This window comes from Peromyscus eremicus, chromosome 9, assembly GCF_949786415.1.
Source record: "Peromyscus eremicus chromosome 9, PerEre_H2_v1, whole genome shotgun sequence".
NCBI lineage: Eukaryota > Metazoa > Chordata > Mammalia > Rodentia > Cricetidae > Peromyscus > Peromyscus eremicus.
Genome location: NC_081425.1, coordinates 64,429,421 through 64,446,027, shown reverse-complemented (window position 1 = coordinate 64,446,027; position 16,607 = coordinate 64,429,421). Strand labels below are relative to the sequence as shown.

Below are 16,607 nucleotides of genomic sequence, written 5' to 3'. Positions count from 1 at the left end.
AGAATGGAATTTGGATAGCACAAAAAAAGCACATATACAAGCATCAAGGAATATCTCCCCCATTACGTCTACTGCAGCCTTGCCGAGTTCTGGGTTTCATGGAACGCAGTGGAAAAGAAAGGCTGTCAAGAGGCCAGAAGTTCTACTGTGACCCTGACGACTTAGGAAAACCACTGTGTGAAAACAGTTGACTCAACCACAGGAAAAGAGTCATCAAATCACTGTTCTGTGAAAGTAAAAACAGAACAAAACCCCAGAAAAAGAAAGAGGCTTTATGACAATACCTAGATCTGGGAGCAGGTGATACAAAGACTGCTCTTGAGACACAGGGGCCTAAATACTAAAACTACTAGTGGCATACAAATATTTCCTTTCTTTTTTTTATTCCTTCCAGTTTTTAGTGACAGTCATACCGTAGGCCACTCTAGCTTTGAACTTGCCTTCGAAATGCTGAAATTAGAGGCATGATGTACTGCTCTTAGCTTTAAAAAAACAAAAAAACCTGAGCTACCTATCAGCCTCTAATTTCTTAGTCTTGATACTGATAAACATAGACCTTCATGTTAAGTTCCTTTTATTATATAAATACAAACGCAAAGATTTCTCTCAATTTCTCTTTAACCATAAGAATACATTATCAAAATTTATTTCAAATTATTTTGCCAGAGTAAAGACCAAAACAACCATCATTTTTAGTAAAATAAAGCAAAAATGTGTCAATTCCATACAAGAACAAATGTATAGTCTTGTAAAAATATTTAAACATTAAAGAAAATTCACTTTACGTCACTCCTGAAATTTGACCTTTTCAAAGTAAACAAAGAATTTAGTGCTTTTTCTTCTAAAATATTTTCCGTGTACATATATATGTATCATTTGGCTTGTTGGTGGCTTAATTTCTTCTTCTTCCTCTCTGGGGATATGCAGCTACATCTTATAATACCTAGCCCATGCTAAACTTCCTAAACATATTAAAAGAAATAAAACACCTTACCACACATCTAAGAACAAGTAAATGTAAGTTTTGACAGAGTCAAAAGTCAAGTTGTATTTATAACCAAATTCTTCAAAATTTAACAACAATTTTATAGAAGGTATTTTCTTTAGTATCAGAAACTTAAGTAGAAGTTACGATTTTCATCAAGTATGAAAGCAAGCTACAATCCTGTGCATGAATTTTCAAACTACAAGCCCTAGTAGAGAGCTTGCCCATTAACATCACCTTTCAAAAGAAGGGATCTCTGCAAGGACAGATCATAGAGGCTGAACAAAGGTATTTTAGCAGTGCCACCCCATTACTTACTTAGGCCTTTGCAAGACATAGGTTAGGAGGAAAGTTCTCAGAGACTCGATGCTGCCTTTTTCCAAGAGAACCCACTCTCGGACAACCGCTTCCATTATGGCTGTGGCCGCTTGAAAAAGGACATAGTCCACTTTACTGGTTTCTGGGGAGAAAATTAAAAATTCTCTTTAAACAGTAGTTTCATATTACCTTCTGTATTTTGCATTTATTAATTTTAAGACAGAACTTTTCAGACAAGGAATAAGATGGTTACCTGTTCTGTTTTTAATCCAGTGACCTTGCTCTAGCACCACAAAGAGGTTAGTTCCTCTCAGAAGACACCTCAGGCAGGTGGCAGCTAATCACCGATCACAATTTTCACAAACTTTCCTCACCTCTCTTCAACTGTTACTTCCAAAGCATGAAGAACTAAAAAATAACACAGCTTTAAAAAGTAAAAATAAAAATATGAAGCAATCAGAAAGTGTACTAAGAGATTCTCACCCTGTGCAAAACTGGAACATTTTATTGGAAAAAATACCTTATTAAACTGGTCTTTGAACATTACTATTTGTGATGAGCCAAACTGCCAAAACATTGCAGCTTTTAAGGAAGCCTTCAGCAGGATGACCCACCCCAATAGCAAGTTCAGAAATAAACAACCTCTTTGTCTCAAACGGTTAAGGACAATGAGCCACATTTACACAAGGTGAGAAGTTCTCCTTACTTTCCTGATTGCAGTACTGATCAAACTGAGTAATCCCGAGGCTACAGCCTATCTGGCAAAGTCAGAGGAGCTGAGCTAAAACCTGGACCAGGGAAAAAATAGAAAATTAACATACTTAAGAAATATTTTATGTTAATTTTCTATTTTTTCTGTTAATGTATACTGCTACAGTTTTCAAACAGCATTATTAAAAGGGAGAAACAGTCAAAATGAAGTCAAGAAAAAGTAGAAATTCTCTGAAGGTCTAAAAAATAACCAAGTCTGACCAGATTCCGATTATGTACCAAGATCACTAAGTATGAGTATCTGAAAGCCACAAGAAATAAACTCTAGGCAGGAAGTACAGACAGGCACTGTTTTCTAACTCAAGCTTGGGTCATTAAAAATGTTACAGGTGTTCTTAACACATTACCTATGAAAATATGGGAGGAAAGGTGTACCCTGCCTAAGAGTATGTCACTGTAGACAGGAGATTTGAATACTTCAAAAGTAGAAAGAACCAATCTGGGCTTTTTGTTTCTACATTTTGATTAGTCTTTGTTACCTTAGCATAAATTGATTGAGATGGTGATTAGAAGTCACAAAAATTTAGAAACTTTAAAATACAATTAAATGAATAATTTAAAAAATGAATAACTTTTGAAAATGCAATCTCATTATAAAAAAAGCTTAACTTTCCAAAAGTGAGGGTTGGTGTTAGATTTTATTCTAAGATTCAAACAATTTTAGCCAAAAACAGGTTCTATCTATCTCACTTAAGAAGAAATATGACTGTGTCTGATAAAGGTAAGTTAAATAATCTCATTATAGTTCTTTGAGAGGATGGTTTGTCCTCCCATCCATCTACAATGAATCCTTAACTATGGATTTTAACAAGAAGGTAAAATATGATGGCCTCATGGAATGTGAGAAACAGCAAAGATCACTGTCTTCAACCGCTGCATCTTAAGAGCTGCAGAAACTGATGCCCCAACAGAGAAGAAATGTGGCTCCCTAAGTAACACTAATCCGTGCTAAGCACATGCAACCAAAGGCAAGATTGAGTAGGCCCCTCTGGTTGGTCAGGAGCCCTGAAACACCCATATTTTAAACTGTGTATGCCTCTACCCTAGTCTTTTTTCTGTCCTATACAAGAAAGACATTTCAAAGTTTTCAAGAGACACATTTTAACTTCTCTTCAACACCTACCTCTACATGGCAGGCAATGAGGATCTCTAACTTACTAAGAAGCTGTCTCTAAGGATGGAGAAATCCTGGAAGAGAAAGCTAAGTTCCGAATTGAAAAGTAGGACTTTTCCAAAGAGTACTGCATTTTCTGATAAACACTACTATTAGCCTCCAAAGAGTGTATTTATACACAGCATATGTGTAAGAGGGGCTAGAAAGCGCTCTGCACGCTGGCCAGTACTCACTAGCAGAGCTTCTGCATACATGCAAGCCTCAGTCTCACTCTTCTATAAGGATAACCGACACTGCAAGTCTGTCTTCCTGCTGAACTCACAACTCAGCTACAATGTCTTACACTCCTTGAGGCTATGACAGGACTACGATAAACTACTTGAGGCTACTTTGCAGAATGTTTTCTTTACTACCACAGTAACGTCAATAATTATGAACCTATATAAACCATTTCGGGGGGGGGGGGGAGGCATTTGAGACAGGGTTTCTCTGTGTAGCCCTGGCTGTCCTGGATCTCACTCTGTAGACCAGGCTGGCCTCGAACTCACAGAGATCTGCCTGCCTCTGCCTCCTGAGTGCTGGGATTAAAGGCCTTTGCCACCACCCCTGGCTTATAAATTATTTTTATCCTGTGATAAAAATAAATTATATTTTATCTGAAACATGACAGCACCCTTTGGAGAAAAACTGAAGTAAAATTAACAATAAAGGGAATCAAAAAAGTGTCCTAAAAACAAAACCAAGTCTACTGTAGATGATCAGCCACTGCAGTCTGACCTGAAAGGTTTCTGTTCAAATCATACAGCTGTAAACTCTGAAATGCCAGCTCCTCTAGCATAATGACGTCTACACCTACCAAATAATAGTAAAGTCTCAGTTGGAAGAAGATAAAATTGGCAGCTTTACCAAAGACAATTTTCCAAATCAGAAGTCAAGTCTCCTAACCCAGTTGGATATTCTGGTTTGCTTCACTTGGTGCTAGCTGCCTAAGATAAGTGAATTGATCCATGTCTCCCTGAGAGGGCAAAGGAGTGCTACGGAGATGACTTCAGAAGTGGTAAGCCAATCACTCACATTTCTTGGTTATTTATTTACCAAGAATTAAACTCAAGCTTGTTTGTTTTTAAAAGAAACATCTAACCCTAAAAAACTAGTAAGTTCCTAAGTGCTAAAGATTTCTTAGGTGAAATAGTCTAAAAGTTCACTTGTGAGGAAATACACAAGCATGCAGTATGCACACACATGCGTGCACACAGAGACAGAGGCACACACACACACACACACACACACACACACACACACACGCAGCAACCAAAGAAAGCTAAAACTGAAAGGGAAACCAAAGGATAAGAAAAGATATGAGGAAAAACAAGAAACGTAAAACTGAAGCCAGAAGTAAAAGGAAGAGTTTTAAGAGGACAGAAAAGGGAAGTATCAAAGAGAAAAATCTCCCCTTTATCAGAATCTATTTCCCAGACATTCTACAAACTGACATACAATTCCTAAGTAAGAATGTGAAAATTCTGAGTTGTGATTGACTGCCACTTGTATGAGAAGTCTTCTTAGAGGAATTTACCCTTCTGTGCGGGTGGCAACTGAGTAAGGTTTAAAAAGAGTTTTGAGTTTAGATGCAAACATTACGTATGTAACCAAGGGCTTTGCAGTACATTAGTGACAGATAGTGCATGTTGCTGCTGTGTTCCATCTTTAAGTAGTTAACAGGTGAAACTCAAGCTGACTTTGAAAGCACAACTAGATTAGGGATACTGCTCTTTACAGTGCGTCCAGACAAGTTCAGCCCTTATGAAAGCCACCGTACATCATTAATACACATGCTCTGAAACAAGAGTGCTATTAGAAAATAAGTGCTAATAAAATGCTTATAACTTAGTCAACAGCCACAGCTGTACTCAACAGAAAGTCAGATGAAACACTGGGGAACCCTAGACCAGGCAGGTGAGGTATCTGCCATGAAACTCAAACTCTAATTATTTTACATTAACAGTTTAACACAATGGTCTCTCAGATCTGTTAACTTGGAATAATTTCAGGGTAAGGATGAGGTATTATCCCCTTTAAACTCTTTAGGCTGATGTTTTAGTTCTTTTTATTTAACATTTATTAAATATACCGTATGAGCAAAAGAACAAATTTCTTAGTAACAGACAAATCCATTCAAGTATAAAACTCCAACCACTGAGAAGTCCATAAAATGGCCTCACTGTCGCAGCTATTGCTCTAAAGGTAAGATCTGGATGAGATAGCTACCTTCCTACTATTGCTAGCTCCTGCCAGCCAAAACAGTCGTGTATTTTAGATGATCTTCAAAAAAACAAAAACCCTAGTAAATAAAGAAATGTGGCTATGTTTACTTTACTGTCCACACAATCCTTTTTTACATATGACAACATAGGCATCTCCCAAGACCTTAAGGTAGCCATGCCCATGAAGGCAAATGGTGTCATCATTCTCATTTCACAGATGACAGAGGCCCAAAGAAGCTGACCTCTTCAAATTGACAATGTGCAGCAGGCACCACTGGCAGTCACATCTCACAGTTCAACAGAACTCTTTCCATTATAATTCAAGACCTCTCACTTTATAAGCCCTGATATGTAAAACATTTTAGAAGAGATGACCATCATTATAGTTGATTTCTGTATGGAAACCAGAGTACTGGCAACAGATAAACCCTACCAAAATCACAAGAATACACAGTCCGATGTGTTAGCTCCTATCAAGTAATCAATTTTGTAGCAATAAATGGACTCAAAGTTTTTAAGAACCTTAAGTATGAGCAATATGAAAGATACCTCCAACTAAGCAAAAAGGCCAACAGTAGTCAGGTTATAAAATAAAAACAATGTTGGGCCATGGTGGTGCATGCCTTTAATCCCAGTACTTGGGAGGCAGAGGCAGGCGGATGGATCTCTGTTGAGTTCCAGGGCTACACAGAGGGGCCTCAAAAAACCCAAATCAGTAAGTAAGTTAAGTTAAGTAAATAAGTAAGTAAATAAATAAATAAGTAAAAACAATGAATGAAATCTCCCTTTTTATTATTATCAAGAAGTATAGAAGAGGTGAATGGCAACATATTATATATCTCTTAGAAAATGCCATCTTGGACAAGAGAACTATCATCCCTATAGTTGTTTGCAAGAGACCACTTCTGTGTACGTGTTAGACATAAGAACTCATAAAATAATTTGTCAAAAGTACAAACCACTGCTTTATTTATTTATATTGATAACTTTCCCAGAAGTGACTAATTTGGCTAAGGAAGCTGAGTATAAACCAGTTTTTAAAAAGAAAAACTGGAAAACAATTAAAAGAGAAAATAATGTAACTTCCCCCCAAGCCTTAATTTTCAAAGAAGCATTAGGGAACTTAATTACAATTCCTATTATAATGGTATACCATCTGAAAACAAGGAAAAACCAAAACATTAGATGATCCTTCTTCCTAAGCTTTCTTTCTGGTTCACAAAATATCTTTAAATACACCAACTGCAATAGGAAAATCATTAGTGAAAGTGACCAACTGCACAAACCTACTTGCATTAAAACGGACTTATAACAACTAATATTCAAGACAAAAAACATCTGATTATGCCAAAATATTATAAAGAGAAAACTTACCCAAAATATGCCTGCAAACTGCAAATGGTGATTTGGATTTCCTAAATGATAGGAATATGTGCTCTGCATGCTGGCGTTGTTCATTACTGACCATGGAAGGTGGTGCCTTTAGAGTAAAAACAAAGAGCAATGGAATGAGAAAGCCTGTACAACACCAATCCTTTCACCTACTGGGGAGAGAAACCTTTCACTTTGAGGAGAGGAGAGAAGGGAAAACTTTTTGCTTAAGTTGTTAAGGAACTACAGTACAGAACTTCCAAATAAATCTATAAAATATAGTTTCAGAAAGAAAAAAAGGAAACAAGCTTTGCTTCCAAACTGTTTAAAACTGCCTACAATCTAGAAAAGGAGCTACTCAGCGATACCATTTTTAAAAAGATAGGTAACCTCATCATTTGCTTCAAAATCTACCACTCAGACTAATTTAACAAACTTCAAATGCCAAAACTCTTCAATACTGAGGGAACTGAATCCAAGTTACTAAAAAATCTGTAAATGTTAAAAGTCTGGAATTCATAGAACACTGTATAAATTCTCTGTATAATACATTCAATCAGCCAAAAAGCAATATATCTACTTTATCAAAACAACTCCTGAAGTTTGCCCAGATTTTTAAATTCCCTTTTGGTGCAATAACTTGTCTTCCAAAGCTGTTTCTCTGCTGAATCAGACTTAGCTAAAATATATAGTCCTATTACACAGTTTAATTATCTTCTGATATAAATATAAATAAGAACTGAAGGAAAGGGGATGAGATTGGAAATAACAGTTTATTGTTCTACAATCTACCTGGATGATATAATGAAAGGCTATCATGCTGGTGTAGTGGTGCACACCTTGAAGGGAGGCAGAGGCAGGTAGATCTAAGTTTGAGTCCAGCCTGGTCTACAGAACAAGTTCTAGGCCAGCCAAGGACACATAATGACACAGTGAGACAATATCTCAAAAAAGAGAGAGAGAGAGAGAGAGAGAAAGAGAGGGGAGGGGGAGGGAGGAAGGAAGGAAGGAAGGAAGGAAGGAAGGAAGAAAGAAAGAAAAGAGATATCGTAATTTTAACAATACCAAAGAATCTCAAAGATGAAAACACATTTTTCAAATAAGCAGTGTAATATATTATGTATTATCAGTCTCTCTAAACACTGTGACACTCTCGCTCTGTGAATTCCTGTAGCTAGTTAAAGCCAGTGCACGTTATTCCTAAGGTTACAGCACCCTCTACAGTTCTCCAGAAAAAAAAAAAAAAAAACTTTCTATAACAGAACTGAGTTTAATTAGGTTTTACTAACAAAATATTGGGCAGCTCGCTACATTACAAGTTTTGTCCTTTCATCTGCAAACTTTATTCTCACCAGAAGAACAGAATTAGTTGTGTTTTTCAATGTTTCCATCATTAACACTGCACATTAGTAAATACCACCCAATCACACAGTTATATATGCAAATCAACACTGGGCTACCTGGGCAGTGTCTAGATTATTTTTCCTCTCATGATCCTATGCTAGTTACTCTACAAATAAAAACTCCTTCTTCAGTTAATGGTGCAAAAATACTCCACTACTCACATATACTTTATAAAAAGTAAAGGTATGAATATATTAATGCATAGCATATAATGTAAAGGTTATTATTCAACACCTATTTGGATATTAAACACACAATAAAACCACGAGGTCAACATATGTGGCAGGACAGAATATATTTTAGATTCCTAAGTCCAGAACTATGAATTCTTTCTTGAAAGAAAGCTGTTGTTCTGTATGGTCCCAGGTACTTGCCAGGCTGGGGCAGAAAGATTATTTGAGAACAAGAGTTCAAGTGCAGCCTCATAATATAAGGAAAGGCAGACTCAACGACTGTAAAAGTGCTTAAAAATGATTTGGCAACCAATTTCCAAATAGCAAATTATCTCCAACAGTAAATTCCAAGAAGCCTGTGGAGATGGATCTATGGGTAAGAGCACTTGCTATGCAGGCATGGGGACCTGAGTTCAAATCCCCAGCATCCACGTAAAATTAAGCATGACTATGTATACTGCAACTTATGGAGGTGGTTAGAGGGGTGAGAGACAGGTCCTGGAAGCTCCTCAATCAGCCAGCCTAGCTGAACCAGTGAGCTCCAGGTTCAGTATCTCAAGGTAACAAGGCAGAGAGCAATAGAAGACACCAATTCAGACATGAGGATGTTTTACATGGCCTGTGAAGTTCAGGAGAGAATGGACAAGGAGACCTTTTGGCAACTTCACATCTGGAATAAAAGGTATCAGAAGTGGAAGTAAGGGGAGACAGCAGTAGAGATGATAGGCAGGAGACCAATCCCAGATCCTCAGGAAAATAAAGGCCTGCACGGAAGAACAGAGTGTGTTCTTATGAATCCAGGCTATCACAAGACCCAGAGCTCACAAAACCCAATACAAAAGATGATGCTCCTGTCTCCAACTTCACCATCCTACCAGCACAGACAAGCAGTTATCTGTTTACAAAATCTGGTAAACAGCAACAGTGACTCGAGCCAGAAGAATTCAAAACTGGAATTCTGGAGATTATTTACCTCTGCAGGGGTTAAATGACATGCTTAGCTTTTTAGCATGCTGAATATATAAGGGGGTTCAAAGTCTTTGAACAGCTTCTATTCACAATGTATTCGAGAAGGACTATATGCTTAGCACCATGCCAGTTAGTAATGCACTTACATGATTCTACAAGGCGAGACCAGAATTAACCAATCACATTCATAAACCCTGCACCCACCAATTCATTCTAATTGCTACTACTACCATGCTGCTAAGCCTTTCTTCAGTACAGCCACCAATTCCAATCCCCATTCTACAGACCTTCAGTTTAGAATGTTCTAAACTGTCAGTAATAGTCAAAGTTATAATCAGTCTAAAACTGTCAGGTAGCCGGGCGGTGGTGGCTCATGCCTTTAATCCCAGCACTCGGGAGACAGAGGCAGATGGATCTCTGTGAGTTCGAGGCCAGCCTGGGCTACTGAGTTTGTTCCAGGAAAGGCGCGAAGCTACATAGAGAAACCCTGTCTCGAAAAACAAAAACAAAACAAAACTGTCAGGTAGAATGCTAAATTCTTTTCACATATTAGTTCATTAATTCCAGGAATATCCTTGTAGGAATTAGCTCCCCCTTTTTAAATGGAGAAACCAAGATTTGGAAATTGTTGAATCTCCAAGATAGCCAAGTCAGTAAGAGTCATAACCAAAATGTGACCTCAAGTACACATGACATTAGAGCTTATCCTAGAGGTACACAATGAGGAGTTCTTACTATACATAACATTATATAAAGGTCAAGAAAGATGGAACATGAAAGTCAGACTGAGTAATCAGGTACTATTTATAGACAGAAAACCACACTATGAGAATAGAAGAGAAAACATGGTTGGAAGTTACACTATAAAAATCTAATTAACACTTCCTTAGCTTTATTAATAGATGGCTTCATGTTCTAATTACAAAATACACACAAATATCAGTAGCCTTTGACTCAACTGGTGAAGACTTCAAGAAGAATTTGTTCAACTTTTAGTATCCCTTCACATTTTCTTGAACCTTTGGCTCTTACAACTGTTCCTATCTAAATTTAAAACTACTTATATAGGATGATACATTTTGATACTTTACATTTATTCTATTATCCCAGCACCCAGGAATCAGAGGCAGATGATTCTAGGCCAGCCTGGTCTACATCAAGAGACCTCGTTTCCCAGCACTAGGGAGCAGAAGCAGGCGGATCTTTATGTGTTCCAGGCCAGCCTGATAGTGAGACCCTCTCTCAAAAATACAACAAACAAAACCCAAATAACTAAATAAATAATAAACTTACTTAACCATGTTCCACAGTGCTCTACAAGAAGTTCTCCAGATGGCCCTGGTACATATTCCAAAGCTGTCCTATCTCTCAGACCGCTCTTCTCAGACAGACTTTCTCCCAGAAATGATCTTATTCTTACTTTCGAAGTTTAAAAAATAAAGTGACCACATACCAAGAACCAAGCTTGGCAATAATGAGACGTGTCTAAAAGCCTCCCAGGATGCTGAACTCTCTCCATGTATCTACCATTGCCAAAACTCCCTTCATCTTTTTACAAAGCAAAGGACAATCAGACTGCAACCCACAGATCCAGGGAGGCTACCTAGCAGGGAGGACCCTAGGATGACTGTGGCTTATAATAAGTTTTGGTTTTGTCCAATCACTGGGCAAGCTTTAGTAAAACATTTCACTATTAGGATAAAAATTTGTACTGTATCAAGCTGATGAAAGAATATACTGGCTGTACTTTCAGGAGGAGAAGCTAAAATCTTTTTAGATTATGGATTAGCCTATAGAAAAATGTCTGCCATAAATCAAACAGTGAAGGGGAAGATGAATAGGAATCTCACACAACTTAAGTAAAACATAGCTCTCTGAACAGATAAAGACGTGTTTCTTTTGTACCCCAGAATCTAATCAATATTTATATGTATAATTCAGCTATTATTTAACTTAAAAGGGCTTATTGGGAAATGTTATCATTTTTACTATTTCCAACAGAGAAAATATTTTCCAGTTTCAAATAACCCTGGACTTTTGAATTATAACCTGTTTTTATGTTCAAGCTATCTGTAGATTATTTCTCCTGTAGTTGTACATAAAATGTTTTTACATTAAAAAATGACAAATACTATAGAATTGTATTATATAAAATATATAGAATATACAAATTCATAGAGACAGAAAGATTAGATGTTATCTCAAGACGGAGAGGAAAGGAACATAGAGCAATGATTTCCTAAGTATAGTTTCTGTTTTGTGTGATGGAAAAGCCCCACAAATGGACAGTAATGAATGTAATAAATCAATACAATTAATGTAATTAATGAATATCATATAGTTATTGAATAAATATTGAAAATTTAATCAATGAATACCACAAATGTAATTAATATTTTGAGTGTAATTAATGAATATCATGAGTATAACTAATATCTTGAATATAATTCATGCCACTGAATTGTGAACTTAAAAATGGTTACAATTGCAAATATTATGTTCATTTAAAAAATAAGGTGGACCATACATTATATGTGTGTATAAAATTGAAGACAGTGATGTTCTAAAATAGAAAGTGGTGATGGTGTCATGGGCCTATGAGGATGCTGGACTAAAGTCTACCAAATTGTGCAAACAGGCAAATTGTATACTATGTTAATTATTTGTCAATAAAGATTTTATGAAATGTTTAAAAAAAAAGACTCCCTTCATCTTTTACCATCTTCTCCAATTCATTGCAAAATACTCCTCACAACTTTCTTGACTTGTGTCCCCTTCTCTTTCCCATACAGCCTTATGGATTTCCTCATCTCTCCTCCTCCCTCTTAATTTTTTCCTGATTGCAGACAGTTCTACATTATCTCATAACCCTTTACACAACCCATATCTCACTTTGATGGCAAGAATGGGATATGCAATCAGAGAAGCTGGCTCCTAATTCCATCTCAGCAGCACAGTCAGAGAGAAATCTCAAGGATAGATATTTTTTTTTTTTTTTTTTTTTTAAGATTTTATTTATTTATTATGTATACAGCATGTATGCCTGCAGGCCAGAAGAGGGCGCCAGATCTCATTACAGGTGGTTGTGAGCCACCATGTGGTTGCTGGGAATTGAACTCAGGACCTCTGGAAGAGGAGTCAGTGCTCTTAACCTCTGAGCCATCCCTCCAGCCCTCAAGGATAGATATTTATGTGCATTTCAGGGTCCCACTGGCAATGAGAAGCCAATGGCATAAGACCTACACTTAAAAGTAAGCATATAATACAATCCTGTTAAAATCTCAGCAAGGTTTATAGGGCTGTGCAGTCCTAATCACATGAAAAGGGCCAAAAGCTTGCCAACCCAGACAGACACTTATGAAAGAATGGTTAAAATTTTAAAAAAGCATTAGAGCAAAAAGACTTTTTTTTAACACACACACCCTATTCTGAAGCAAAAGGAAAACATGCAGAGAGAATCCCCAGGAACAGACCATGACCTCAGTTAAGACACATCAGTGAAAGGTCAGACTGGCCAGGCGGCTGGGGCAGTAACAACTAGATAACCTACGTTATTTCGCACAAAGTAATAGATATATTCTATACATAGGAAAACTTGAGATTTAAAAATGAAACAGAAAACTTTAGGAAGAAAACACAGGTTTGCCATGTGGTGGTGGCACACGCCTTTAATCCCAGCACTCAGGAGGCAGAGGCAGGAGAATCTCTGTGAGTTCGAGGACAGCCTTGTCTACAGAGTGAGATGCAGGAAAGACGCAAAGCTACACAGAGAAACCCAGTCTCAAAAAACCAAAAAAAACAAACAAACAAACAAACAAAAAACCACAGGTTTATCAAGGGCAGTGAAAAGCTTCTTAAACAATAACAAATACAAATTCTTTTTTAAAATTAGTAAGTTCAACTATATCACAATTAGTCTTCTAAATATTGAAGTCACTGTAAGTAAAGTGAAACATCAGTTGATTTTTACAAGATACAGATTGCATTAAAATTAACACTGGGTTATTAAGCAAAAATTGAAAACTCTCACAAGAGTAAAAAACACATAACAAAAACTAATACTTTGTAATTTTTTTTTAAGTTTTTTGTTTTGTTTTGTTTTTGTGTTTTTTGAGACAGGGTTTCTCCATGTAGTTTTGGTGCCTGTCCTGGATCTCATTCTGTAGACCAGGTTGGCCTCGAACTCACAGAGATCCACCTGGCTCTGCCTCCCAAGTGCTAGGATTAAAGGCATGCACCACCACTGCCCAGCCGTAAGATTTTTTTTTTTTTTTTTTTTTAAGGATCAGTGAGATTGCCCAATGGGTAAAGGTTCTTGCCACCAAGCCTGACAGCCTGAGTTTGATTCCCCAGGACCCACATGATGGAAGGAAATAACCAAGTTGTCCTCTAACCTCCACATGTACTTCCTAAGTAAGAGTATGCCCACATACATACACACTAAATAAATAGTAATCAAGATGACACCTATGTCCTCCATATCTGAGCCTTTTCTTCTATCACAAGACAATCCTAACTTTAGTTATAGAGCAATACACCCTGCTAAGTTATATTTCCTAGTGAACTTCTCCTCCCTAGGAGCAGCTATAAGATTCATTCTAGCCAATATGAGATTAGCGAACTTTTAAATGGAATTCTCTAGAAGTGATTCAGCTGCAAATACACCTTTTACTCCTCCCTTGAAATGGCATGGATGTGTGCAGCTCTACTCACTTCCTAAAGCCATAAGCTAGAAGATGGAACCCCCTTCCCCACTCCCCAAAATTAAGAAAACAGAGAAAAAAATCTGGAGCACTTGCTGACATCTAGAATCACTACACCAACACTGATACTAACTCCAGGCTTCATGGGAAAGAAAAGTAAAGCTATCTTCAGCTCTCTCCTCCCACAAAGTGGGTCCCAGAGACCAAGCTCAGGTTGTGAGGCTTGGTGGCAAGCGTCTTTACCCACTGAGTCTTCATGCCAGCCCAAGGCTATCTTTTTGAAGATGTTCTTTGAGGGCTTTGTGTTCTACACCATCAACTTCAATCCAAGTAAATCAAAATGCAAAAGAAAAATGGCTAATAACCATATGCTAGACAACTTAGAGTAGAAAGTAAAAATAACTAATAAACACAAAAACACACTCAAATCCAGGTACAGTAGTACACACACCTATAATGCCAGCACTCAGGACATTGAAGCAGAAGTACAGTGAGTTCAAGGCCAGCCTGAACGACAGTGTGATCATGTCCTCCTACCTCAGTGTTTTGCAAACTGCTCTGGGTTAGACAAGGCTCTTGTCCTCTTGAAATTCGGGCACCTATAATTACCTGCTCAAGATCTTCACAGGACAAGGCCCACTATCATTCCCTTGTGGAAGGAGGACTTGGTAGGTCCATAAGGCAGCTCACAGGTAACACTCATACACGGGCCCTACAGACAGCTCACCGGAGGCTCACCAGATACATGAGGCCTTGCCCCTCCTCAAGTATACAAAAACCACTAGCACTTGCTGAAGGAGATAGACTTCTCACTTATGTAGCTAGCCAAAAGTTGTCTATGCTCCTAGTAGTGTCTCACACATGCTTCTATGAGTAGCTCCAATTAAACCCATTGGTTCTCCAAGGTACACTTGGATGGAGTCATTTCTTTAGTCTGTCTTTTGTGACCTATCCAGGATGAGCAGAAATGTATCTTCTTTGAAAACATTAACACACCACTCAGCCTCCTAAATGCTGAGATTTTAGGTGTTCACTTCCACACACAGCTGATAAGTAACTTTAAAGCTATGTACCTTTGTGGAAGAAGAAACACAAGCTAGGGAGTAGTGTCAAAGGGAGCTTCAATTATACTTTCTTAGAAGACTAAACAAAATGTACTAAGATCTGCTATGTAGAAATTGGGCACATGGGTATGTCAGAGTCTACTCGCTTTTTTGTTAACTTGAAACCCTGTATTCCTCCCCATCCAACAGCTAACTGCATATCTTAAGCAACTCTCTGGCTAAAATCACATAAAAGCAGTGGATCTACTAGTAGGTCAAAACAACAAATATATCTCACATCATACAACCAATTAAAGAATGGGAGCTACAGAAATGGCTCTCAGAGAGAATCAGAGTTCACTTCCCAGCACCCGTAACAACTGCCTGCAACTCAGAGGATCCAATGTCCTCTTCTAGTCTGCACAAGCACCTGCACACACGTATACATTCACATATACACAAAATAAATAAATAAAAATCTCTCTCTCTCTCTCTCTCTCTCTCTCTCTCTCTCTCTCTCTCTCTCTCAACAAAACGAGCATTCTTATTCAGTCTGGCATAATTACTTCAGTGTCAAGAATACAGGGCAACCTGTTTTGCTAAAATGGTATCTAAAAGGCTGCAGAAAGGACTCAGTCAGTAAAATGCTGAGTTCCATTTCCAGCACCCACACAAAAGCTACATGTGGTGGAGCACATTTGTAATCCTCTATTTGTGAGGCAGAGACACTCAGATCTCTGGGACTCACTGGCCGGCCAGCCCAGCTTAATCAGTCCCAGGTCCTGACAGGAGACTGTTTCTCAAAGAACAAGTGCATGGCCAGGCCTGGTGGTGTATGCCTTTAATACCAGCACTGGGGAAGCAGAGGCAAGTAAATCTCTTCACACTCCACACCAGCCAAGGCTACATAGTGAGATCCTGCCTCAAAATAAATAAATGTAACAAATGGATACACAAATGTGATAACATGCTTTCAACTTTGAAGCAGTTCATACTTGATCAACTGTCTCAAAATAAAGATATGCTAAAGATAGATGTATATTAAACAATGATTTTTTAAAAAATTATTTAAAAATTATTTTTAATCATTTAATCAATTTTAAAAATCACTGAACATTATGTTTTGTTTATTTTTTTATTTTTATTTTTTTTATAGTGTAGGCTTGGCTGGCCTGGAGCTCACTATTTAAACCAGGCTGGTTTCAAACCCACAATTCACCTGCCTCTGCCTCCCAAGTGCTGAAATTAAAGGTATGCACACCATACCCAGCCTATATGATCGTTCTAATTGGTGTTTATAAGTCTAAAAATGAAATTTATATTCATAAAGCAACAGGTATGTCCATCTTCTCTTTAGCAATATGTGCACTACTGATATTTTATAAAGTGCTATGTTTTGAAGATGCAAGACCAAGAAAAGGAACCAGAGTAAGAAGACATGGCCTGTCAAAACGGATGTCTAGAATCCATTACTAGTGCATTTGGACAGTGG

The 16,607-nt window shown here is 37.6% G+C and overlaps 1 protein-coding gene across 3 annotated transcripts in view; it reads right to left on the bottom strand.

Moving 5' to 3' along the window:
• Positions 1-16,607, bottom strand: part of Xpo4 (exportin 4) — a 93,767-nt gene that overhangs the window by 67,314 nt on the left and 9,846 nt on the right. Inside the window, exons 1-3 of one of the 3 annotated variants that reach the window (XM_059273563.1) lie at positions 6,827-6,933; positions 1,557-1,711; positions 1,304-1,445 (exon numbers count right to left, since the gene is read on the bottom strand). In XM_059273563.1, the coding sequence (XP_059129546.1) occupies positions 1,304-1,398 (95 nt within the window). In that variant the 5' untranslated portion in view covers positions 1,399-1,445; positions 1,557-1,711; positions 6,827-6,933. Of the gene's footprint in view, positions 1-1,303; positions 1,446-1,556; positions 1,727-6,826; positions 6,934-16,607 lie in introns of those variants that run through there. The other 2 variants (XM_059273562.1, XM_059273564.1) reach the window with 2 other exon arrangements.